Source organism: Camelus bactrianus, chromosome 25, assembly GCF_048773025.1.
Source record: "Camelus bactrianus isolate YW-2024 breed Bactrian camel chromosome 25, ASM4877302v1, whole genome shotgun sequence".
In the NCBI taxonomy this organism is placed as follows: domain Eukaryota; kingdom Metazoa; phylum Chordata; class Mammalia; order Artiodactyla; family Camelidae; genus Camelus; species Camelus bactrianus.
In genome coordinates this window covers 23,421,160-23,446,513 of record NC_133563.1, presented here as the reverse complement: position 1 = coordinate 23,446,513, position 25,354 = coordinate 23,421,160, and the positions used below count along the sequence as shown (strand labels likewise).

At 33.8% G+C, this 25,354-nt stretch overlaps 2 protein-coding genes across 4 annotated transcripts in view; one reads left to right on the top strand and one right to left on the bottom strand.

Moving 5' to 3' along the window:
* Positions 1 to 24,812, bottom strand: part of MTBP (MDM2 binding protein) — a 57,031-nt gene extending 32,219 nt beyond the window's left edge. Inside the window, exons 1-11 of one of the 2 annotated variants that reach the window (XM_074352995.1) lie at positions 24,619 to 24,812; positions 23,712 to 23,792; positions 18,423 to 18,496; positions 18,177 to 18,328; positions 16,519 to 16,577; positions 14,869 to 15,013; positions 13,739 to 13,856; positions 11,725 to 11,859; positions 9,829 to 9,923; positions 8,937 to 9,009; positions 4,507 to 4,624 (exon numbers count right to left, since the gene is read on the bottom strand). In XM_074352995.1, coding sequence (XP_074209096.1) covers positions 4,507 to 4,624; positions 8,937 to 9,009; positions 9,829 to 9,923; positions 11,725 to 11,859; positions 13,739 to 13,856; positions 14,869 to 15,013; positions 16,519 to 16,577; positions 18,177 to 18,328; positions 18,423 to 18,496; positions 23,712 to 23,792; positions 24,619 to 24,736 — 1,168 coding nt within the window. In that variant the 5' untranslated portion in view covers positions 24,737 to 24,812. The remainder of the gene's footprint in view (positions 1 to 4,506; positions 4,625 to 8,936; positions 9,010 to 9,828; positions 9,924 to 11,724; positions 11,860 to 13,738; positions 13,857 to 14,868; positions 15,014 to 16,518; positions 16,578 to 18,176; positions 18,329 to 18,422; positions 18,497 to 23,711; positions 23,793 to 24,618) is intronic. The other variant, XM_010972599.3, reaches the window with a different exon arrangement.
* Positions 24,813 to 25,019: 207 nt separating this feature from the next.
* MRPL13 (mitochondrial ribosomal protein L13) overlaps positions 25,020 to 25,354 on the top strand; it is a 38,987-nt gene continuing 38,652 nt past the window's right edge. Inside the window, exon 1 of one of the 2 annotated variants that reach the window (XM_010972598.3) lies at positions 25,020 to 25,138. In XM_010972598.3, coding sequence (XP_010970900.1) covers positions 25,112 to 25,138 — 27 coding nt within the window. In that variant the 5' untranslated portion in view covers positions 25,020 to 25,111. The other variant, XM_045508445.2, reaches the window with a different exon arrangement.

Sequence of the window (25,354 nt, the reverse complement as noted above, 5' to 3'; positions counted from 1 at the left end):
TCAGAAATGTAATAGGGTGTAGTTTATTGCATTTGTTCACACAGTTCTTTTGCATTTTTCCCAGTACCATAATACTTTCTGGGTATTTCACTGAAAATGACTTCTAAAAATCATTCTTTTGCTACTTTTAATCTAAGCATATTTCAAATTGGGCATTAGCTTTCTATTTTAGGTCAAATCATATAAAATTGCTGATATTTAAAGTTTTTTGATATACAAATACAGCAACACCATATAGTTCAAACTAATATATACGTATGTATTTTATTTCATATGTTAAACCTAAGGAACTGATAAAAACTGGGACACAAATTTTGGTTCACACTGCATGGACAGAGACATTCAGAGGCTTTCTTTACTCTTCCAGATAGCAATTACTAATTGGAAATATACTATATATTTCACTCATCTAACAAATATTTTTGAGTACCTATTAAGTGTCAGGCACTATTCCAGGCACTTGAGAATAAAGTAATGAATTAAAGTAAAAAAACTTCATCTTATCTCTTTTAACTTCTAATGAGAGAAACAGACACACATTTTAGTATATTAGATGGTGACAAGTACTAAGGAGAAAAAAATAAAGCTGGGAAGATGGAGATAATGTCAGGAGATGAGTCTATTTGCAATTTTAAATGGGATGGCAAAAATAAGGTCCTAAATGAGAAAATGAATTTGGAGTAAAGGCCCCCCAAAATTGAAAGACTTAGCCATATGGCTATCCAGGGTAACTGAACCTGCTACCTCCACTATCATGCAAGCTCCCCAAGACAAGTTCTTTGTTCAATTAATTTACCGCTGGTTCAGAATGTAAAGTAGTGCCTAGTGGATTGTAGGTATTCAATAAAATTATCTGTTGAAAAACTGAATATTTCATGCATATACAAACAAATATGTATAAATGCTTATGTTCACACACTTTGAGTTGTTTGTACCACAAATGGTGGCATAACAACTTTGCACACCTTGTTTTGTTCATGTAATATCTCTTGGGGATTCTTTCTAGTTAGTTGCTACTAAATACAATGTTATAATAAGTAAAACTTACAGTTCCTTTTCAATATCTACTTTCTATGTTACAGTATAAATTCCAGGAGAGGAGGAGTCAACTCTGTCTTGCCCACTACCAATCCCCAGAGTGTAGTACCATGCCTGATATATAGTATCTACTCAACCTACAAAAAAATGAATGAAAGGTATGACTGAATGAATGAATAACAAGATCATAAAGGCATAAAATCAGGGAATAGTTTTAGGAAACAGTATAAAGTTTAGTTTGGAGGACACGAGACATGTAAGGCAACAGCACAGAACAGGTGGGCATAATGCAGTAGGTTATGGAGAAACAGTTTTGATTTAGAGGGCTGATCCGATAGGTAGTATCATATTTGGTAGTGAGAGAGGCTTCTGATAGTGGTGCTATGAATGGGACATGACATTTTCCTATGTAAGGGCTATCAAAACTTTTATACTAGCTAAAACTTGGCTACTCCTTTTATAAAAGAAGTACTGTCAAGAGGACAAATAATTTCCCCTACAGAAAGGATTATGGATAGACTAGAACTTAATAATCAACTGTCCAATTTGATTGCTTCTACTTGTAAGATAAAACAAGAAAGAAGTACTGTAAAGTGTCAGCTTAATCAGCTCTTAATGATACAGCCTAATCAGTAATCAAAAATCTGGCTTCGAAGACTGCCATGTGATACATGTATAATTATTATTTAGAAGTTACCAATATTAATCCCCAAATTTCAAGAGGTAATAATTTTAAAAAAATCAAATCAAGCCACATGATAAGGTATTTTCTTAAGTTGCAATGAAAATTATGGAAAAAAACCTAAGTAAATTCTAAATCAATAAATTATCTTGGAAAAGATTACAGGAGGAAAAATAATGGGCTGTCCAGAATATACTCAAGTTTAGTTTGATGTTACTATTCAATTCATATTAGTAAGTCTTAAATGTATGTGATGTTGAGAAATGGATAAATATTACCCCATGATATCACGTAGTATAGTGAAATGAGTCTACTGCCAACTAGTAAATCTATTTCTGATTTTGTCTTAACATCTGCCAAAATCAGCAGGTACACACTTATTCCCTATGAGTTGAGAAGAGTTAAAGCTGCATTTCTTCTTTAAATAGTACAGTGCAATAAGCTACATTAACAATGTCTCTTCCTCCAGGAAGTCTTCCTGAACTCTTAAGGTTAGTTAGGTCATACACTTTGGAAGTATCCTCCATTTCACTTTCACCCAGCCGGCTAAACAAATTGCTAATGATTTTTCAAAGTACCTTCCTCACTTGACCATAAATTTCACAAAAAGGACCATGCATCTACTTCCCCAAGTGTAAGAACGCAGTTTGACTCCCCTTTATTTCCCATACTTTGCACCATATTCTGTATCATGCAATAAATGGTATTTTGATGTCAATGTTAATGATTATAACTCTTTAGGGTCTTCCAACTACCATTTACTAAGTCATTTTCTAACTTTCCTTCCACTTTACCTTAAATTCAGGTATTTCTAAAAGACTTATCTTTGGCTCTCTTCTCTAGCCATGTTGTCTGTGTGTGTGTGTGTGTGTGTGTGTGTTACTCACTCCTAAGGCTTCCACTATTACCTTTAAATGCCCACTGTAGGCTTTTATAATGGTGGCTTTCCAGTATTCAGACCCTCGTACAGTCACCTCCCTCTTGAATCTGGGCCATTCTTGTGAGTAGTTTTAAATAAAAGAACAGAGCATTAGTGACACTTGGCTGGTTCTGGGACAAAACCTTAAAACATCCTAGCAGCCTCAATTTTTGTATGTTTTGGAATCTTGGGTCATCATGTAAAAATTCTAGCTAACCTGCTACAGAGGTCACATGAGGAAAGCAAGTGGTAAGGAAATGGCATTGACATGACATGGGGAGAGAAAGATAGCTGCCCTGCTCCCATCTGAGCCCAACCTCCAAACGATCCACGAGCTCAGTGCAGACACATATCAATGACCACTGGTAAGATGGGTAGAAGAACCGCCCAGCTGAACCCAGCTCAAACTACAGAAGTATGAGCAAATAAAGTGTTTGTTTTTTAAGCCACTTAGTTTTAGGGTAGTTCATTCTAGAACAGATTTTAAAAAGAGCAGGTAATCTAAAAATCTAAATCTCCTGCCCTGACCACTCTGTAGAGAGAAAGATCTAAACTTCAAACTTTAGACTTATATTTCCATATAGATACTATCTTCATTTCAAATTCTATTTCCTAAAAAGTACTGTGTAAGCCTCTGACTTTAAAATTGTATTCCTCAGAATTCTAGGGCTCTAGAGTATTTCTGGAGAATTCTTTTAGAACAATCCAAGTAGATATGTTTCAATTCTAGTTCTTAGTCCCACCATATCATGGGTCATTAAAAACTAACTATGAGCTCAAATTAATTTAAACAGACTATTTTCCAATTAAAACAAAAACACACTGAAGCAAAGTACAAAGGAACACACTTTAGCTATGTGCCTTTAGCCAAGTAACTTTAACATTTATATAACTATTTTTTTAGTTGAAGTATAGTTAATTTACAATGTTGTGTTAGTTTCAGATGTACAGCAAAGTGATTCAGTTATACATATATACATATGTATATATATATTCATTTTCAGATTCTTTTTCATTATAGGTATTACAAGATATTGAATATTATTCCTTGTGCTATACAGTAGATCCTTGTTATTTATCTATTTATTTATAGTAATGTGTATATGTTAATCCCAAACACCTAATTTATCCCTCCGCCTAACCCCCCGGTAACTTTAACATTTTGACCCACAATTACTCCATGAAATATCAGAGTTTAGATTTAAGAAATCTGATTTTATAACAGAAACGAATGGCATCTTGGATGTAACAGATTATTAGAGAGGCGACACAGGGCAGTGCTTTAGAGCACACTGTCTGGGTTCAAGTCCTTGGAGAAGCTGCAGAGCTACTGATTGGCAGGGACAGGATTTGAACCAAGCCTCTGCCAATTAATAGCTCTGTAACTTCTCCAAGTCACAATTTCCTCATCTGTTAAATGAGTATAAATGTTTATAAGGTTATTATAAAAATTAAATGAATCAAGATTTCTAAAGTATTCAGAACATATAAAAAGTTGTTAAATAAATTCTACTAATTTCTTCAGAAAATTTTAATCACAAGTTTGTTTTTTACTATACTATACAATAAATTAACCACTTCAATTATATACATTTTATTCCTGAAATGTCTCTAAGAAACTCATCTTCAATACAATTAGTCATGTAATTAACCAAAATTTCTGCCTTATACTGAATGAATAAGGCTGTATATACATTATGCTGCAGTAGGCTGTTAGACACACAAAAAACTCTTAAAATGAAGTGGGTTTTTTTAAATCAGTAGTAATAAATATTATATTTTCTCATAAAGAAATGTTATCTCCATTTAAATTTGATAAATACACTATTTATGTTGCACCATTAAAACTTAAAAATTTACTACTTACCACTGATTGTCTTAGGCTTTTTAGCCATATATTCCTTCCATTTTCTTGAACTGAGTTGGTTGGGAGGTGGAGGAAGTATGCTACTAACGGTACATGGTAATACAAAAAGAGCACCAACCTGGATGAAACAGAACAGACTTTCAGCGAAATATGAAATCAACTCCAAAACAGTGTCACCTGATAATTTTCCATTCATATTTCACCTACACAACATGATTTAGTAACGCCCTTTCTCAAGAATTCCACTATAAAAACTAAAAAAAAAAAAGCTGCCCAACCTCTACTAGAAGAAAACAAAAAGCCCAAAACAGAGAAAGGTATTCAAAGCTACAGATACCCCTTTTCCTTCCACTGAGTTGTGTTATCCCTGAAAACCTTATTCACAATATTTGACTTGAGTTGAGGTTGTGGGTGCAATTTCTTTGTATACGTGCAAATCAATGAAGGCCATGAATTCTATCCTCAAAGATTTTGTCATATTTAGCCAGAATTTTACAACCTTTTGGCTGGATGGATGATTATTCTGGCTTCAAAATTAGAATCTAAAGGCAATTTCAAAACTTCTGCTCCTAGATATCAGAGATTTAATGCCACTAGGTATAAAATTCAGAGAAACCATGAATCATATGCCAGAAAACAAACAGCAGCTTCTAACTGATTTATGAGCAAACTCAACTTATTCATCTTTGTATTCCCAGGGCTGAGCACACAGATGTTTATTAAATATTTGTTCCCTAAAAACCACTGAATATATTTAGGTAAATTCTCAGTTTCATTAAGCACTGAATAAAACAAACTGCAACTCTGAAAGCTGTGTTTTGCCTGTTCTTTTAGAAATGTAAGTTATAAAATCAGCACATTCCAATAAATATAAATATATTTTTAACTATGGGGAGATTTAGACAGGGCATTTACTATAGATCTCAAATCTAATGCAAAAATCATTTTTAATTGTCCTATGTAGACAGAAGGGTTACATGAGATACACGACAAAATTAATGAATACTTTTAATTGTTATTTATTATTGTTACTATGTATTCCTAACTAACAGATATAAAAATAAGTCTATTAGGACTAAATTAAGGAGGGTAAAATTAAATATGCTTATTTTTCTTTATTATTATAGCCATAAACTTTTTTATTTTAAGTCAAATGTACTTCACACAGTCAAGCATTAGACATTAAAAAATATTTAGCAATGGAAAATAATCATTAGCTATAAAAGATATATGTTTAATTTTCTAAGTTCTTCCTTCTTGCATAAATAAGACTTCTTAGTTGAAAAATGCATGACAAAATTGTCTGGCCCAAAGGGTAGACAAAGCCATAATGTGAGTATAGCAGACTAGGGCCCGCTTACAGCTTAACAATTATATAACTGTTATAATTAGTTACAGCTAACAATGTGGAGTTGCTAAATGAAGTTCTATGCATAACTCACAGCCTGATATAAATTTGCCCTGACCCATCAGCCAAAGAAGTGACCACCTTTCTGAGACAGCCTATTTTTGATTAAACATTTGCTACAAATATGAAAATAAGCATTTCTAAATCCCATAAACTGTAAGTGCCTACAAAATAAATTAATGTCAATTGTTTATACTACATTCACAACAAACTTGGATTCTGATAACTCGTTCTCACATACATATTAATCATTAGATATACTGAGAGACTTGAGGATGATCCTTTTAGGTTAACATTCTATTCCAGTATTTAAAAGCCAAATAACATTTCAAACCCAAGTTTCAAATCCTGAATCTTTTCAACAGGCAAACCCCAAACAAGCAGGCATTATGGCAATCATGTTTTTAGCCTTATAAACTCTCCTTTTTAAAACAAAATATTCCCTGGCCATATGATTACTAGATATCATGATTCCCTAACAATCTTATATTGTCTTTTTCTACTCTAAGTTTTCCTCTAAAAGGCTTTAATTTTTATTCTGGGGCTAATCAAACATTTTTTTAAGTTCAAAAGTTGACTTAAGATCACATAAATCACTAGAATGTAAGCAATATGGCAGCCTCCCAAAGAGGGACCCTGTGCACTGTATTCTCTCCAATACCTGCAACAAGCAACTGACAGGCAGTCCAAAAAAGAAAAAAAAAAGTGAATAAGTAAATGAAAACCACGTTATAAAGCACTAGAATTCAAGGAATTAGCATACAATTCAAAACAAATTTTTTTAAAAATGTAAAAGATTAATTATGACCCAATGTAAAAGGAAAACGAACCACTTCCCGTTTAGAGATACATTAGACAAATTACATAATATATGTTTCCAAAAATTATCCCTTTTGTTGCATTAAAGTAGAAACATATTTAAAGTTCCATTTATTTGTCCCTGACTGATAAAGTATAATCGAATAGTTTATAGTCATTGTCCAAGAAGCCATAAAAATGACCATCTAATACAACAAAATTAAAATAAAACAACTGAAAATATGGCATTAATAGATATCAATAGTTTAGCTTGCTTGTAGGATTAGTGTTGCCTATCATCAATAGCTAGATGGATCAAGAATTATTTTGTACCTGTGTTAATCAAAGTATATGTCTGATTTTGACTTGAAACGTTACCTATAAAACTAATTCCAAAAAATGTCATACCTTCAAAATATCTAGAGGATAACTAGTGCTTTACGCACTTCAGGACATTTTTCATACATGTGTGTCTATGATCTGAGCCACATAAACTTCAAAGACAACACGAATTAGTTAGCAGCCATTATTTATATCATACTTTACAGTTTAGAGAATATGTTCCTATTTGGTTTTCATTACAACTTTTTGAAGTAGGTAAAACAGGAATTTTTACTTCCATCTTACAATTTAAAAAGTTATAAACCAGTGAGTGACAGAGCTAGGACTTAAACCAAAGTTTTCTAAAGTATGTTATTTCACTCAAGACTTTCTACTCTATCATGTTCCCTCCCTCCCATATTTGATAACATAGGTGAGATGAATAATGATAAATGATATTCTCATGTCCAAGACAGGGAAACATAGTGAACTGCTTAGCTACTTGGGTTAAAATAGGAACAGAGGTTTTTTTTTTTTATTATTCTTAGTGCTTTTTTTGTTTTCTTTTTTCTGTCTTTTCGTTCAACCACACCACTTCACAAGACTTTTATGTGCATATTTCCATAGAAATGCATGATCTTATTAATCTGTCTAAAGTAGACCCTCCACCCTATTTCCCTATCTTAGCCTGCTTATTTTCTTCATAGCTCTTATTTATTTTCTATTTTTCCCGCCAAATGGAAGTTCTACAAGGACAGTCTTCATCTGTACCACGCATCACTGGGTCCTTAATATCTAATACAGTGTACAAGGTAGAGCTAATGTTGGATAAATAATAGAAGATAAACTTTAAAATTTCACAATGTAGCACATTAGGTGTTCTTTAGAGGTGAAAACACAGGCTAATATCATCTTCAGTCTGTTATTTTTAAAGGCCATTTCATCAAATAAATACTTTGATGCACCATTCAAAAATATTAATTACACAGAAAAAAGAGGCAGGAAGTCAAAATTTTAAGTCACTGTATAGTCAAACATCTTACGGCCCAAATCATATTTCCATTACTATATCAATTTTCTAAGAGAACTATAACCAAGATTTGATTATAGTGCCATGGGGAAACTACAAGTATAACAATCATTTTTCTCCCTGCAGGACTATTTGATAATAGAGTCCTTGTTGAAACAATAAGAAAGTGTTATATAAATATTGCCAACAAACATTTTGTACATTAAAAATTGTTTTCATTGAAACATTGTAGTTAGACAAATAACCAGAAAGTAACTTTCAGTTTTTCCTATTAAAAATTGTACTTGACTTCGGATAATTCCACTTAAAGTTCTCTATGTTGTAGTTAAAATTTTTAAAATATACCAATTTTATCATATGATTATATACGTTTCATATACATAAAACTACTGAAATAGATAAAAAATCTTCTAAACATCACCAGGGTTAAAAAAGAAAAACTGAAAACTCATAAACAAAAATTCAATGAAGCTTTAGACATTTTTCTCACTTCCATCTACCCATCCTACCATTAAAAAGATAATGCAAGTATATAAATATCTTTTCACAGAATTGAAATCAGATGTGAAAGGAGTAGGTTAACAATAATCTAATGTGTTCTAAAATTTTAAAATGTTAAATCAATTACCAGCCATGAAGTTTATTTCTGAAAATCTCTTCTAAAAACAAAATACCCCTTCATGTTTGCAGAGGACTTCGGAGTTATCATGAAAAGTTGAAAGTATCTTAATATGAATGAGGAACAAATTATATGTTATGTTAAAGAAACCAAATCATCACACAAAAACAGATAAAAAAATACATTTCCTTTTCTCACACATTTGTAAATGTCAAGTTAAAAACAAAACAAACAAACAAAAAAGCCTTCTATACCTTGCCACAAAGAGAAGAAATCTGCTCCAGCATTAACTTGGAATTCTGTTTGGTATTATTTTTTGTCAATCCTCTGTACTAAGGAGTTAAAGAAATAATGGACTGGAACTGTCAAGTAATTCTATTCCCTAAAATAAGTTTGCTTCTCCAATTCACAAGATGTCTAAATTCATGTTAAAAATTTTGACTGTAGGAACTCACTCCTTCCCTTAATGACAATTATTTTTCTGATTCTGAAAATACACCAAGAAAGAGTGCTAGTACGAACAGCATTACTATAAACTATTAGAACAAGAGATTTGTGAAAACTGTGGCTTCTGAACAAAAATTCAAGAACACTGAGCTAGTGTTTCATTCCTGGCCAATTAACAAATTCTTTTCATACAAAATGTTCCGTTCTTAGGTGTATTCCTAAAACTTCTTAGCTGAATCTTCCTAAAAGAGAGTTTAAAATATGTCGAATATTTGCAGATATATGTGATAGCATTCACGTTTACTTAAGTATTTATAAAGATACAGTGGAATAGTGCTTATATACCCATCCTGCCAAAGGCAAGAGAAACATCTGGACATTTCAGTAGTACATCAATGATTCTGTTTTTCTTCACAGATTCCCAACATTTCTCCCTCCTCCCTACCTCATAAGCAAGGAGTTACAATGCCAGGAAGTCTTCTGCGTATTTTAAAAGCATAAATATAGTACTCGAAGGAGGAATTTTTTTTGCAAGTTGTAGAACTTCTTTTAAAATTATGGCAATAAAAAGTATACTGATGTTATAAAAAAAAGAAAAACAACAACAAGATGGCCATGTTTAAATGTGGTGGAACCAGGAAACATTCTACCCGACACAGGAAACATAACCTATAACAAACATGCAAATAAAAAGGATACAACTCAAATTCAATGTCCGACATATAGCAGGAGGGTAGATCTGATAACTTTATCATCTGCACAAATTCTAAAGCAGGGCCATAATAATGAAAAACCTGGAATAGAAATTAAAGTTATGTAATATGTTAAATACTATAAATAAAAGTGAAGAAATTAGTGACCAGGATTTACATCTTTAAAATGGGTCTTAAAAAGCAGGTGTTTACATATCATGTAAGCCAGACTTAATCCTCTATAGCAGACAAGAATTTCTCCCATTTCAATTCTAACTTTCAGAGCAGAGAGACAGACATGGAGATTTCTCAGTAACTGGAAAGTTTTAACAGGGAGAAAATAAATGCAGAAAGAGGCAAACAGCAAAGGGAAGAGTTCTCAACTTCCCCTGCTTATTTTTAGCAAGACAGGCAGATGAGCCAAGAGGCTAGGATGTTGAAGAGGGTTTGCAAAACTGAGAAAGAGAAAGAAAAAACACTCCAAGATGAACTCTGACTGGCATGCTGAGATATAATTTAAAAAAAAAAAAATCCTTGGAGAAAATACTGAAATAACTAGAGAGAACTGGTGAAGCCAAGAGTGATAATTAACAAAGAAAGTTCCACTCAGAGAAATAAAATTCAGTATTTCTTTGGATAGTCTAAGAGTAAGCTAGTGAAGAAGGTATTTCAACAGTTAGGCCAACAGTACTTTGTGAGAAGGGCAAAGAAAAGCAAACACATCTTCAAATGACACAAAGTTTTAAACTTGTAGAAAGTTGAGTAATTTCACCATATAAAATTACATGTATGTATGTTAGTCTGTATACACACATAAATACACAACACAGAGTGTGCACACATATGTATGTATGCATGCATGCATTTCTGTGTACATCATAGATAGAGACTTACATTAATTAAAGAGGTTGAACCCTAGATTTCTCTTCGATAGCAGCAAAAATTAGATACATTATTCATATGTGAATGTTGCACTACCAAAGAAGAGAAATTGAGGTCATCAATCTTATGATTATAATCTTTAGAAAAGAATTTAATATTCTTATGAAAGATGATGGCCATGGTAAGTCACTTAAAGTAAGCAATTCTGAACAACCGTTAGGAAATGTGTCAACGTCAGAAATACACCTTTCATACCACATTTTATTCAGAAAATATTACCCATGAGACACCCTGGTGACTGTATGACTGCAATGTTTTGTATGTTCTTGAAATACGTCTTTTAGAGTGAATTTAAGTGCTCCAATACGAATACTTCTTCTTATGCTATTTTTCCAATGTGGGAAAAAAAACCAACTAAATCTTTTTTAATTATTATATTTTATAATTACTTGCATTTTAAGAATCTACCTGTGGAGATATGGGAGAAGAATTAATACCTCTCAAACTGTGAATGAAGCAAATACAAGGCACTATGTCAGATGCTAACCTCTTACTACATTTAATCCTCACAACTTTGTAAGATAAGTGTTTATTACTGTCTCCATTTCACAGATGAGTTAATCAATCTACCCAAGGTGACAATACCTCATGGGTGGCAAAGTCAGTCTCAAACCCAGGTTACTTAACATCAAAGCCTGTTCTCTTTCTACTATGTGATACTCCCTCCAAACTGAACCTTAAAATAAGTCACATAGTAAAGCCCAAACCAAAGGTGGTTTCATGACTATACTGATCTAAAGTTAGGTTCATTTCATTTTGAAAATAATCTAAAACTGATAATTTTGCCAACATTCAATGCTGACAACACAGTGTAATTTAAGTACTTAATTATAATAAAAATTATGCAAGTGAGCACGCTTAGGAACATATATTAGTAATGTTAATTGAAGAGTCAAACATATCTTATAGGAATAAAATATTCATGAATCGATGATTGCAAAAAAAATTAAACATAGATTACCTTTGGCAAAATATTCTTATCCTTTGATGGTATTATCTTTTTGTCAAGAAAGCAAGTTTTTAAATTAGATGTACTAAAATTCTTAGGCGTGACTCCCTTTAAACAAAATTCAGGAAAGCTAATTTCACATCCAAACTGAAAAGAAACCAAGAGAACAGTCACAGACATCATGAATTAAGTTACAAAGATTAACACATGTTATTGCAACATAAAAGTTGAAAGGAAAACCATAGGTAAATTTATTTTGGATTCCTCAACTCAAAATGCAGTTCTTCCATTTATGTACACATCATTCATATTTCAACTTACACATGAATTTTTCATGAAAAGCTCTCCTCGGCCTTTTGCTAGCCCACTAGAGCATATTAAGCCCATTCTCTGCAACCACAGAACTAAACAATCCCCTTTACACATGTTTATTCAGTACCTGCTTCCTAGCAGTCTGTAAGTTCTGTGAAAATAGAACTCGTTTGTCTCATTCACCACTAGATCCTTAGGAAAGTGCCCCACCCAGTTTGCTTTCAACATAAGTTGTTGATAAAAAGATCAATTCCTGCAGAAGCAGTAATAGTAGGGGCACTAATAGTAATGGTAACAACAATGAAAGCTGACACTTACTCAGTGGTTAGTTTGTGCTTTAAATAATTAAAACCTCATAAAAATCTGTGAGGTAGAGGCAGCTATTACACCCATCTTACAGATGAAGGTAACTCTGGCACCAAGAGGCTAAACATTATCTAACATGTCACACAGAATTAGCAAGAAATAGAACTGGGATTTGAACGCAGACCATCTAACCCTAGAATCTATGTCCTTAATCACTATAATGTACTTAGGCTAAAAGCTATTCTCTACCAAAAAAAAGTGATTTCAAGTTTTAAATGTAGTCTGTGGCGATATGGACATTTAATTTCCCATTCATAAAAGAATAAAAGAATCACAGAACTCTGCCATTATTGGTCTGTATGTGGAGATGCAGTTTCAAAAAAATGTCTACAAAGGCAATTCTCCCAGCTAATTATATCCTGCATTCTTCTAGTAGGCTATAAGGTTTATTTACACTAAAACCACTTGCAGAGAAGGTTTATATGCAGATTTAACTTGCCCAAGATAAGGAAGAACCAGTATGCAAATCACCAAGAAGGGCCCAGCCACATTAATTCCTGTTGTCTTATTAGAGATTTTATTAAATCATAATTAAGGATGAATTGAAAAGGGAAAAAAAAAAAGTCTAGAAATTAGTGCAATAAAATAGGAATGCAAGGTCCTACTCACGCTCCCAGTGAACAAATACTAAGCAACTTTATTTTAGTTTTGCCTATAGACAGAAATACATAAAATACAAGGAACATTTATTTCAACATGAATACAACTTACAAAAACCACTGAACATACTTATTCACACTAAGAGATCCCAAAATAGAATGGGAGCCTCACAGAAATTTAAGATTAGAGGGGTTCCACTAATCTAATATTCTCATCTTATAGTTGAGAAATCTGAGGTCTAGTAAGGTTAAAAACAAATTGTTCAAATCAGCTGGTTAGTAGAAAGCAGAAGTCACTTAAGGTGGTATCATAGGCAAGAAAAAAAAAATGTTCTGCGTTTTCCAGTAGTTTACACATGCAATGAAATAAAGCAGCTTGGATAAACACGAACTTAACTAATGTCAGATTCTATGTTTTAAAAGAATGTTACATTCTAGAACTGCAGAGTGCAAAACAATCACAGTGACTATTTACATTTAAATTAATTAAAATAAAACACAGTAAAAAATTCAGTTCCTCATTTGAAGTAGCCACATACAAAGTTCTAGTATCGACATGAAGCCACGGGACTACTATTTTAGTATAAATTCAGAATATTTCTATTATTGCAGAAAGTTCTATTTAGACAGTGTTTTCCCCAGAACATCTTTATATGGTACATTTCCATTCAAATTCATTTACACTATCTGTGTTGTAAATAAAGATGAAAGGCCTGCTTTGCAAACTGTGGTAACAGAAATCCACTCACCTTCCTTTCCCATATCCGAATCTTCCCCCTCCACAACTCCTTTGAATCAATAGCACTTTTGAGATCTTCTAAAGATACAACATTAGCAGAAAGGTATTCTGCAATTTTCTGACAACTTCTACAAATAAAATTTATGATAATTAAATACAGGGTTTTATATTTTATTTAGATTTAGTGGTTATAGTTCACTACCAGCCAAACAGACAAAAATGCAAAGTTTACATAACAGATTTTTCTAATAATATTATAGGACATTAATTAAGTCAGTCTCTGAAGAAGTTGCTATCACACATTCATTTATCTCAGCATCCCCTTGAACTATGAGTAGTTACCCTTAACACTACAGATGAATAAATTTTCCTCCTATTATGTATTGGCTTTAAAGTGTCAGATATACACATACGTACACATGTATACACAGACTGAATCAATAAAATTCTTATCTTCAAAAGGAGAAGTGCTCTCCTAAATTGTTCCCATGTAGTTTTGTATGGAATTCCACAATAGCACTTATCACAGACTACCATGACTGTTTGCATTCCAGATCCCTCTGTATTTCAACAAAAAAGATCAAATCTCACTTTCTTAACTCACCAGTCTATATTGCTGTGCTTAACATAAACACAGTGCTTGTTGAATGAAGAAAATCATGAAGTTAATAAATCTAATTTGAATACTTACTAAGGATCGAAACTGTAATATACAGTTGTCCTTACTAAAATGTCATAAAACACAACACTATATTTCTACATTGCACATAAAACAAAAAAAAGTGATGACATTACAAGTCCAGTGTAATCCATGTACCCATGTATATATTATGGTGCTCACTGGACAATATAAACCTATTTAAAAGCACACAGTGGTTTGGAGTGTCAATGCTCAAGAACAGTTATAAAAAAGCATCAACAGTATTTACTAAAAACTTAAAACTTCTCAGATATATAAAGTATGAGATAAGAAAAATCTAAGTTCTTCTCAATAGATAAATTTCTAATCATAGTATGACATAAAGCTATCTTGTCACATTCAAAACATCTTCAAATGCTGTATCTATTTAAAATAGGGCAGCAGTTAATTCTAAAAACAGACAACACAGGTAATAATCAAATGTGAAAAAAGCAGCTTACATTTCACAGTGATTTCCTGCTATAGTAATTTTTGCAGAATACCATTCCTTCAAATGTTTTAAGGCTCCTACAGGAGGTAAACAGTCTCTCAATTTCGGAGGATCTTTGTCAGAAGGCAACAGTATTATATCTATCATTGCTCTACCTACAAAGAGATAAAGGCATTTCTGTAATTTTTATAAAATGTTAGATCTGGATGTCTCAAAATAGTATCTTGAACAACTGAATTTTATGTTTATTTAGAAGATGAAGAAGGATTTTAACTTTAATTTCTGAAATTCTTTGAAACAATACACATCTGAGTTCAAAATTTTTAAATGTTCATCATTTGATTTAAAACCACATTATCTTGAAACACCTAGCATATGCCAGAAAAACAAAGAACTATATCATAATTACTTGCCAATTATGTGACAGTGGTTAATTATGCATTGCTCTTGAAATCAATGCTATTGTTGTACTGAACAGAGGGGAAAAAAACCTGTGCAATTCATTATATATTTCTATACTTAATCTTGTTATATAAAAGGGAATGAATTAGTATAAAATTGTAATGTTCAAATAAATTATTTCTCTTTTTAAAGAACAATAAAACACTCAGAAAACTCAATTATCTGACAAAATCATTGGTTCCTGTGAAAGAAGGTTAATTTCATGAAACTTTAAATTTTATAAAATTATAAATTTACTGAAGGACCAGAAAAATAAAAATAAAAATTTGATGAGAGTATTCTAATTTGCCAAAACAGCAACTGTACATTTCAATGCAGATTTTGAACTTCATATAAAAATTTGACACATTTATTTATCAGTGTATTCAGTTATTTTCCATATAGGATCTTTTGTACTAAAACATAATCTTGACTATAAGGATGAGACTGAGCTGTTAAGTCCTTTATGATAATCACATATGCTTTACTCATCACTGTATACTCAGCTCCGAGTACAATGCATGACTTATAATAGACACAACAAATATCTGTTTAATAAATGACCTCCAATAATGAAAATGTTCAGAAAACTCTTCAAAAGATTTTGTGGATGCCAAATTGTACCAAGCTTTAGATGAATCAGCTACTTGAATCATACAAAGATTAACTTAGACAAAATACAGTTTTAAGAATAGTACAATGCAGTATTTCATAAAATATGCTATTACAGGAAAAAAAATGGGTATTAAAAAAATGCTGAGTCAAGGTCTTCTTTTACTGCATGACATTCTAGTTGATAATATGTACAGTGACTTCACACCATAAAAGAATGCCACCAAATGATCTAAGTTAAAGAACTTCTTTTTTCAGGACTTGTTCATGGGACTAGTGTTCTGTAAAACGCTGTGGAAAACAATGGTATATAGTGGAAAGATTATTCTTTAGCAATAACTGAAGAAGGAAACAGATGCGTATTTAATTTTCTAAGTTCTAATTTTTGTCTAAGTAAATGAAAATAATTAAGAATATTGTAATGTCTCAATAATGTACTTTATTAAAGTAGTGGAGTTTTTTTTTAACAACTTCAAAGAAAAAATTATTTTTCATTTTGAATTTCAAAAATAGAAGCAAGAACACAACATAAAGACCAAATTTATCATTTATGCACAGAAAGCATAAGGTAAGACACAAATTATTCAAAGTAGTCATAAAATATTACCAGGAGCAGGAAGTTTGTCTGATAACTGATGCAAATTTTCTGCAGATTCCTCATATAGGCTAAAGTAAAAGAGTAGGTTAGGGAAAAAAATATATACACATTACATATAATCATAATAGGTAATATTAATTAAATCGATCTATATGCCAGACACTGTTAAGTATGCTGGATGCACTGTCTCCCTTGATCCTCCTGACAATCCCCTGAGGCACTACTGAAATACTAGTTTATCCTCATTTAACTAATTCACCTAATGTTCACGTAAGTTGTAGGTGTGGAAGCTAAGATTCAAACCCTGAGTCCAAGTTCTTAGCCGCACCTCTTAAACAAACAAACAATAACAAAAAAAGGGGGGGGAACCTCCCTAAATTATATCATAGTTATAATATAAATCATAACTAAGAGACCATTTTTCTGAACCCTAAATGTAAGGTATTACTAAGTGTTTAATAAAGAAGGATACTGCTTTTCTCTGGCTGGCATACAACAGCCCTGACTGGAAATTTTTTCTCCTCCAATTCTTCAAAATCTGTTAGTGTTATCCATATGATGACTTTTTTTCTTATAATAGTTTCTTGTATAACATAAATGTACTTAAATCCTTTATTATAAATTCACCATTGTCTAAAAAACTTAATGCATCTTACAGTAAAGTATAGTTTTCAAGCTCCCTCTTGTGGAAACAATTATTAGGTCATTTACTAGAAATAATTACTTTTACACTTGCCATCTTCCAATAGTGGTGAGAAAACGTATGGAATAAGAGCTCTAAGGCTAGAGAGCACCTTAGACATCATCTAAAAGGATCTCAACACTTTATAGATGAGAAAATAAAGGACCGGAGAAGTGAGTGGTCCAAGGTCATAGAACTGGAGATCAACTCTACCACCCTCTGTTTTAATGGTTCTGGAATGTCTCCCCTCATTAATCACTACAAACAAATATGATTTGAAAACAGAATTTTAAAGTCTGTGGCAACTTATAGAAGTATAATATTTGAATTAAAACAAACAAAACTAGTTTTTTTGTAATGAAGTATTACAGAAGACTAAAATGCAGGAATTAATTGTGGGCCAGAGATGGGATATTTCATGAAGGAAAAAAATAAAGGATCACAACTCACATCACCAGGATCCCTTTCTATATTGTACCTCAATGCAAAAAGCCTGAAAGTGAATTCAATCGTCTATATAATCCTCAAAAAGTGTGGATTTTAAAGGTGCCTGAAATACTGAAGAGACACACAGATTGAAGAAACTATATATTTTAGCCTCAAAAAGCAAAATGAAAATACTTTGGTTTGAATGGCAGTTATCAATCTTATCTATTCAAGCTCTTAAAATATAGTATCAGGCAGAATTTTTCGTCATGAAAGTGACATGCTAATTATCACTTTTTATGATTCCTGCAATTATGTAAGTTTAAGAAGCTAAACATTTTCAGATACCAATTTTTGCATTTTAAAGAATTTTATTCAATTTTTTCTAAAAAGGCCCAAATTCTGAAATTGCCTATCTTCCACAATAAAGAGTTGAAAATCTGAATTATGTAAAATCCCCTTACTATAGCTGCTAACATATCAAATCTTCACTCTCAGGGCTAAAATACTATCTAATGTCAAAGATTTTAAAAGTATTATAGAAAGTATATAAGCATACTCAGCCAAGGATAATGACTCCCTGCTGTTACTATCTTCTTCCTCAAAACACTCAACAGCACTCAGACAGTCTTCGATATTTGTTTGAAGAACATCTTCAATTTCATCTTTTTCTGTACCAAAATGAATCTCTTTCCAATCAGAGCTACAAAACTAAAATACAAAAGATTGCACTAAATAATGGGTTCATGGAATTATTTATATGAACAAAGATACTCACTAATGACTATTTTCTTATTTATGTTACCTGATAAAATCCACATATTGCCTGCACTGCAAAGAACCACTTCTTGGAACCAGGTATACCACCCACTGAACAGGCTTGAAAACAAAATCATACTTATTAGAAGAAAGGCATACCACAAATAAGTAGATGTTATAGCATATACACTTAGAGAGTGGTACAATTTTTACATATTATGCAGTTCTGCAAGCTATATACATATATATGGGGGAGCGTGTGTGTATATGTGTGTGTGTGTGTGTGTGTATGTATATATATATATAAAATATGGATATTTTAGAATTTCTGCTAAAAAATTTAAATAGGAGAATCTGCCTAAAAAGCACAATTATTCACTTGCTATGAATACTCTGCTTTAGTTCATCACAATTCAAAACTATATCATTATATTAATCATCATTTCAAACACTAAAATCTAGTATAAAGATGTTGAAAACTACACCCACTCATTTACTATTGGGTAATAAAAAACCATGCAAGTCATTTTACAGAAAATGATTCCCACTTCAAAGACCATGAAGGTTTGGTTTAGTCTTGCTAAAGAAAGAGGAGTTAAAGAGTAACTATAGCCTAAAGATAAAGAAGATGCTCTTCTTGGAGACTGGAACATTACAGGAAGATGTGAAATTAAGGGTCACCCCAGGGTGCAAGTCAGAAGAGCAATGAAGAATTTAGACATATGTACAGAAATTGATTCAAAAGAGGGAGAAGGAAGCAAGGAAAGTAATTCGATGTGAAGATGTATGAGATAAGAACTTCTAGTTAACTCTACAGGAATAGTTATCTTTGGGAAGTATCTATCTAAAACAGTCTTTCCACACTTTGGTAACCTGCAACTAACCTAAGTTAAATGAAGAGAACTCATTGACTATTTGGGTCATTTCAAATAGGATAAAATATTGGAACATTAATGAGTCTAAGTTTACCTACTTTTGCCTCCTTAGGAGAAGGAAGACCAAAGCCGAAGTTTTCCAATCAGGAAATGTGGGTATGACAAACAATTCACAATTACTTTCTTCTTGGTTTTTGCCAGAGATTAAGGATTTTAAGGGTCAAAATTATAATGAGTCATATTCTAGTTATTGTAACCAAGTTTCCTTATTGATTACACTGTAGTCAGATGCTTAACCATGACTTTTAAAGTCTTCTGTCATTTATAGGCAGTTACTGTTGTAGTCTGATGCTGTTGCAAAAGTGCTTCATCTTCAAGAAGATTCATAGGAAGGCTATGGAAGCATTCATATCTTCCAGGTTACAGCAGTTCCACATCAAGATGATGGCTACGTGAGGATTCCAGCCCATACTGCCCTCCCTCCAACTTAAAACAAGAGACTTAAAACAAGGCCCCCTGGGGCCCCTAAATCAGACATCCATAGGTTTATCCCTTGACAGGCAGGGTCAACACCCCTACTTAGCCCTGAAGCAGCTACAGAAGATGGACCATCACCCCTCTGCTTCCCATAAGAATATGGGAATAAAATCTCCAAGGAGGGAATTTAACACGATGGTTAAAAGAATGACACAGTCACTGAGGATACAACAAAAAATAATGAGAACCAACTAGGCCCAAGATGGCAGAAGATTAGACTTCCAGTAGACCTTGAGCTTCATTATATGCTCACTGTAATACATTAGCATGCTAAACGACACACCCGCAGGGGCCTGACAGTTCAGAAGCTGACCATAAGAGGCCAAAAAGTGGGCAGTGGCCCAATCCCCTGGAAATCCCCGCCCCTTCTCCAAAATAGTTAGAATATCCCTCCCACTCATTAGCATATGAAATTACACAGCCCATAAAAACTAACAACAGCATGGCTTGGGGCCACCGTTGCCTTCTGAGAGAGTATGCATACTGCCAATGGAATGTGTATCTCTCTAAATAACCTTGATTCCCTTAAAAAAAAAAAAAAAGGGAGAGGGAGAAATGTGATAACAGAGGCTCAACTCACAGAAGCTAGGAAAGATGCTAAGTGCCTATTATCAATTTCTGCCAAAATCTCAGAAGACTTCACCTCTTATTTCCATAAAAAATAGAAGCCATTAGGTAATAACTCCCTATCAACAAATGTATTACTCTTCCTGCATTCCCATTAAGTCTTTCCTCATTCTTCCCTGTTAACATGTAAGAGGTACTGCCCTTCCAATTGAATGTTATCCCTCAGACTTCGGCTGGGACCCTAGGCCACTGGCTTTCTTGTATCTTCAATCCCTCCTCTGTCAGTTTCTTCTCATTAGTATTTAAATATGCACAAGTATTTCTCAAATTATTTTTTAATCACCTTTAAATTCACCTCTCTATTCCAATTACTACTATATCTCTTTCTTTACTCTTCAGAAAGGCTAAACTTTCTGAAAACACTGTCTACATTTGACTATCTCCATTTCCTGTTTACCTTTTCTAGTCCCCTCCAAATCCAATTTAATCTGATTTTTTAATCTCCAACATGCCACTGAAACCACTCACCAAGTCTAACAAGTTACACAGATTTCAGTCCTGTTGTTACCTGACCTCTCAACATAAGAAAGGAATCAAAGATGACACATTTGACTACTTTCTCCTGAAAACACTTGCTTTCTGTAAAACCTGTCTTTTCCACTGCTCCTTTTCATTCCTTTAAAAACTGGTGTTCAGTTCCTTTATATACTGGGATTCAGTTCAAGATTGTCTGCTCCTCTCACTATCCAAAACAATCCCCATCCTCTCTCATGACTTGAACTGGCATCTATACAATGATGATTCTGTTTCTCCAGCTCTCCACACCTTTGGAGTTCAACACATGTGTCCAACTTTTACAAAATATTTTCACTTTGCAATTTTATAGGCAACTAATTACCTATTCTTAAAACATGTCATATATGCTCAAAATCTAATTCTCTATCTCACTAAAGGCCACCATCACACTATAACCCCAGCCAGAAATCTAATGTCACCCTTGATTCCTTTCTCACTCTTCCCTTCTCCTAATTCACACACATGCAACACTAAGTCAGCTGGACTCTACTTCCATAATTTCCTTCAGATCTATCCCTTTTCCTCCACCCTGGCTGTCTCTTATGGCTCAGCTGGTCTTCTGCGGCAGCCCCCTCACATCTATGCTTTTCTCTAATCTGTCTACTACACTGTAGCCACCTCTGCCTTCATTAAAGCCATTAACAGCTGCTGATTACCATCAGGAAAAAGTCCAAATACCTGACATAACTTACAAAGTCCTCTACAAAGCCATGTCTATCTCTGCAGCTTTATTCCAATCACAATCACACTGCACTTCTAGACCTCAGATTTGCCATATTACTGAAAGCAATAATCCTACCGTAGTAGGAAAGCCAATATAGATAGTTCTCTCTTTGCATAGTTCCAATATGTAGACTTCAGTTACTACAGTTTAAATAACATCAGTCCCCCCAAGAGTTAAAATTCCAGTTACCAAGGGTTATTAATTAACTATAATTGCAAAACATAAAGCTTCACTGCTAGCTTCTTAATGCACAAATCATAAATAAAACATGTATATCATAATCAGTAACCAATCACATTACTAATTTCATAGTTTGTTACTAACTGATCACTGCACATCTGTTATTCACTTCACACACAGATAGCAAAAAATATAATTCTGTTGCCTCTTTCTCTCCCAGTAATAAGTCCACATATTTTATAGAAATGGATAAGATGAAGAGAGATTTGGCAAAAAGAAAAAGAAAAGATGAAAGCAAAGCCAAAAAAAAAATGATAATGCTGAAAGTGATACTCAAATCTAACATACATGGATTGTAGCAATAGCTGCTGCGATAAAAATACTGTGAAAAAAGGAATAAAGAGGTCCTAGAGAAAAAGATGCTGGCAAAAACCTTCACATTTAAAGAAACTCAGAGATAATTCACAACATTAAAAGTACAAAGGATAAAACACTGGAAGCTAATACAAACGTGAGAGTATGACAATTTGCCAAAACATAGAAAAACCACTCACTCTGTATCATAAGTTATCTGATGTTGAGAAGAAGGTAGCAAGCACTGCTCAAACTACTCTTGATAAGGTCTGTACAAAGAAACACTCCAATTCTCAATGTTTCTAATGTTTTAAATTACAACATATATAATAAATACTAGTTTTACTCTTTTAATTTCCTATACATTTACAACCAACAGTTTAAAGTTTTTAATGTTTTGACAAAAAAATGTTAAACGTCATGGAAAAACTGTAAATTCTCCCATTGATTACTGTATTAGGATTGCTTTGTATGGCTTCAGCGTGCACAGTCATTTATACAGTCCCACACTCCCATGCAAACAAGGACTGCCTGCAAGAAACTTCTATCCACCCAAACAGAAAGTGAAAGTTTTCATGAGAGCCCCTAGAATGCTTGCAACAGCTCTTTTACATATACATTTGGGGCACAAATGAAAGAAAATCTTTGTTGCAATAATAGTACTGACTTAAATTATATCAACTTGAAAAATTAATGAGTACTACTAGGACTTGGCAAACAGGCCAGGCTAGCACATACATATTAGAAGTCATTTCCCAAAAATGACAGTTGAAACCCAAGAGACAGGCGGTTCTCTGATGAAGAAAAAAAGAGAAAGGAACAAACTGCATGATCACGAGAACTGTAAAGTTATCAAAACAAGCATGCTCTCCCTGGCATCTCAGACCTGTTCTGATATCTCCTTTTTCTGAGCCTTTTTGAAAGACACTCCCAGACCGTGGCCAAGAAAAGGAAGTAACAGGGAGGATAACTATCAAAAAAGTTAGTAAATGGATTTATATAATGCCAATAAAAACCAAAGGAGAAAAGATTTTACAAAGTAATGGGTGGTCAAAGAAGTCAAATACTTTGAAAAAGTTAAAGCAGATAATGGAGAAAAGATTCCTGTGTTTAACAATTATGAAGTGCTTTTAAGAGCATCAGTAAGAGGTAAAGATGGAGAAAAAAGAGTTAAGGAAATGGGTGTAAGAGCATTAATAATGTATTTGTACTCAGGACAAAATTATAAATCCTCCTTAAAATGCCACATTGCTCTACCTTATATGGAAGTAAAGATGGGCAAGAAAATCTCATAAAGGGAACAAAGCTCAAGCTGAGAAACTAAAATAATTTTTATAACAACTTTATGACATCCAAGCATCAGGAAGAGGAAAACATCTTTTCCATTTTGTATTTCCTTCGTTACCTCCCTATCCCGGTGACTTGTACAAAGTCAACAGGTGTTTCTTGTGACCAGATTAATTAAATTTATTTCCAATACATATGCTGTGCCAGTGAAAAGAGAGGTTTATGTTATACTTACCAGGGAAAGTACTATCTTCTGGATTAAGTGAAGCACTAATGCTTCTTTTCAGGAGGTGATAAACATTTGCTGCCCTTAAGTCTGAAAAAGAAAAAAACAAACTCAACAGGCTCAAGAGTTACATAATGTAGACTTACTCCAATTTCACCATCAGAGCCTCTCAAAGACAGTATGTTGTATATAAAAGAATTACATTCTGTTCAAGTTTTGACAAAATAAATCTAAAGCAAGCAGAGAAAACAGGTAAAGCTCCCAGTTTTTACATGCCTGCAAGTTAACAGAAATCCAAAATTACCCCCAAAAGATAATTATAAACAGAGAAGGGCAATTCCATTACTAACAATACCCTGTGAACAACCACATACACTTTCTTCTCAAAATACCGCTCTATCAAAACAAACTAAATAAAATGCAATACAGATTCTAGACAGGAGCACCAAAAAGCAATGCAATCTCAAACGGTCAAACTTTTAAATTAATCATTTGTTTTTTAACTTAGTTTATGTGTGAAATGTCTCCTCTCGTTAGGATGAAAACTCTAGGAGAGTAAGACCCTTTTCTATCTGTTCCTTTCTGTAGTACCTGCATTTGGAACGCAGAAGGCAGAAATAACTATCGAATGCATATATGTCCAAAGAGCAGAAATTCCATAATCAAGGCCCAGAGAATTTATTCAGTTAAATTTTTACTGTGTCGGGGAATTCTGGGACGTGGTATCTTGCATCCACAAATTTGTCCCTATTTTTCCACGAAGATAATATTTTTTTCAGCCCTTGTCAGGTTGATCCCAGATAAAGTCACAGCTTCCTGGGACAACTTGATTCAGGTCCCTCCTTAGCAGAACTTGATCACAACTTTTTTCCCCGCCCGGCAAGCCGTTCCCGCTCTTTCTCAGCCCAGCGCTTACCTGGCTGCTTTTCAGTACCCTCAACCGGCGAAGCCCCTGGACCATGCTCCGCCTCTTCACCCGCCGCCGACGGGACTTTTCCTTCCCCCCAGATCACAAGGAGTAGGTACCGATCCATCACCTTACAGCTGAGCCCCTGTTTCAGGTCGCTGTTTCCACATCCAAACAGGCCCGCGCTACTGACCTACTTCCGGTTCCCTTCTACTTAGGTCGGCTGGAAATTTTGTATCCTCCATCGGTTTTTCCGCAGCTTTTCCAGCAAACGGGTTATTTTCGGGGGTTATTCTCCCAATAACTGCATCATTTCCTCCTTTCATGACGAAATTTCTACCGTGCTAATATTGGAGGAGATGCAGGAAAAGCGGAGGAGCAGACAAGTGCTAACTCTCCTAGGAACTTTCATGCCTAACTATACGCGTTTCCCGCCGGACCCTTGATTCTGCGGAACAGATCTTGGGGTCCGGAAAAAGAAAGGTCCTGCTACTAGGGGAACATGTCGAGTTTCTCTAGGGCGCCCCAGGTGAGTTCTGAGTCTTGTAGCTTGATGGGATTCATTACGCTGGCTGAAGAAGATCGGATTTAGTGAAGCTGAGTCGGATGGGAGGCCTAGTTGTTGCGTCAGGAGATGCCTCAGTGGCAAACGAGGGTCGTGATTCCGACCACCACTTGCTGTCGTTTCTTGGTACGCCTACTTGCTACCCCCTTTTCAGTCAACCCTTCTCATGTCTTTTTCTCC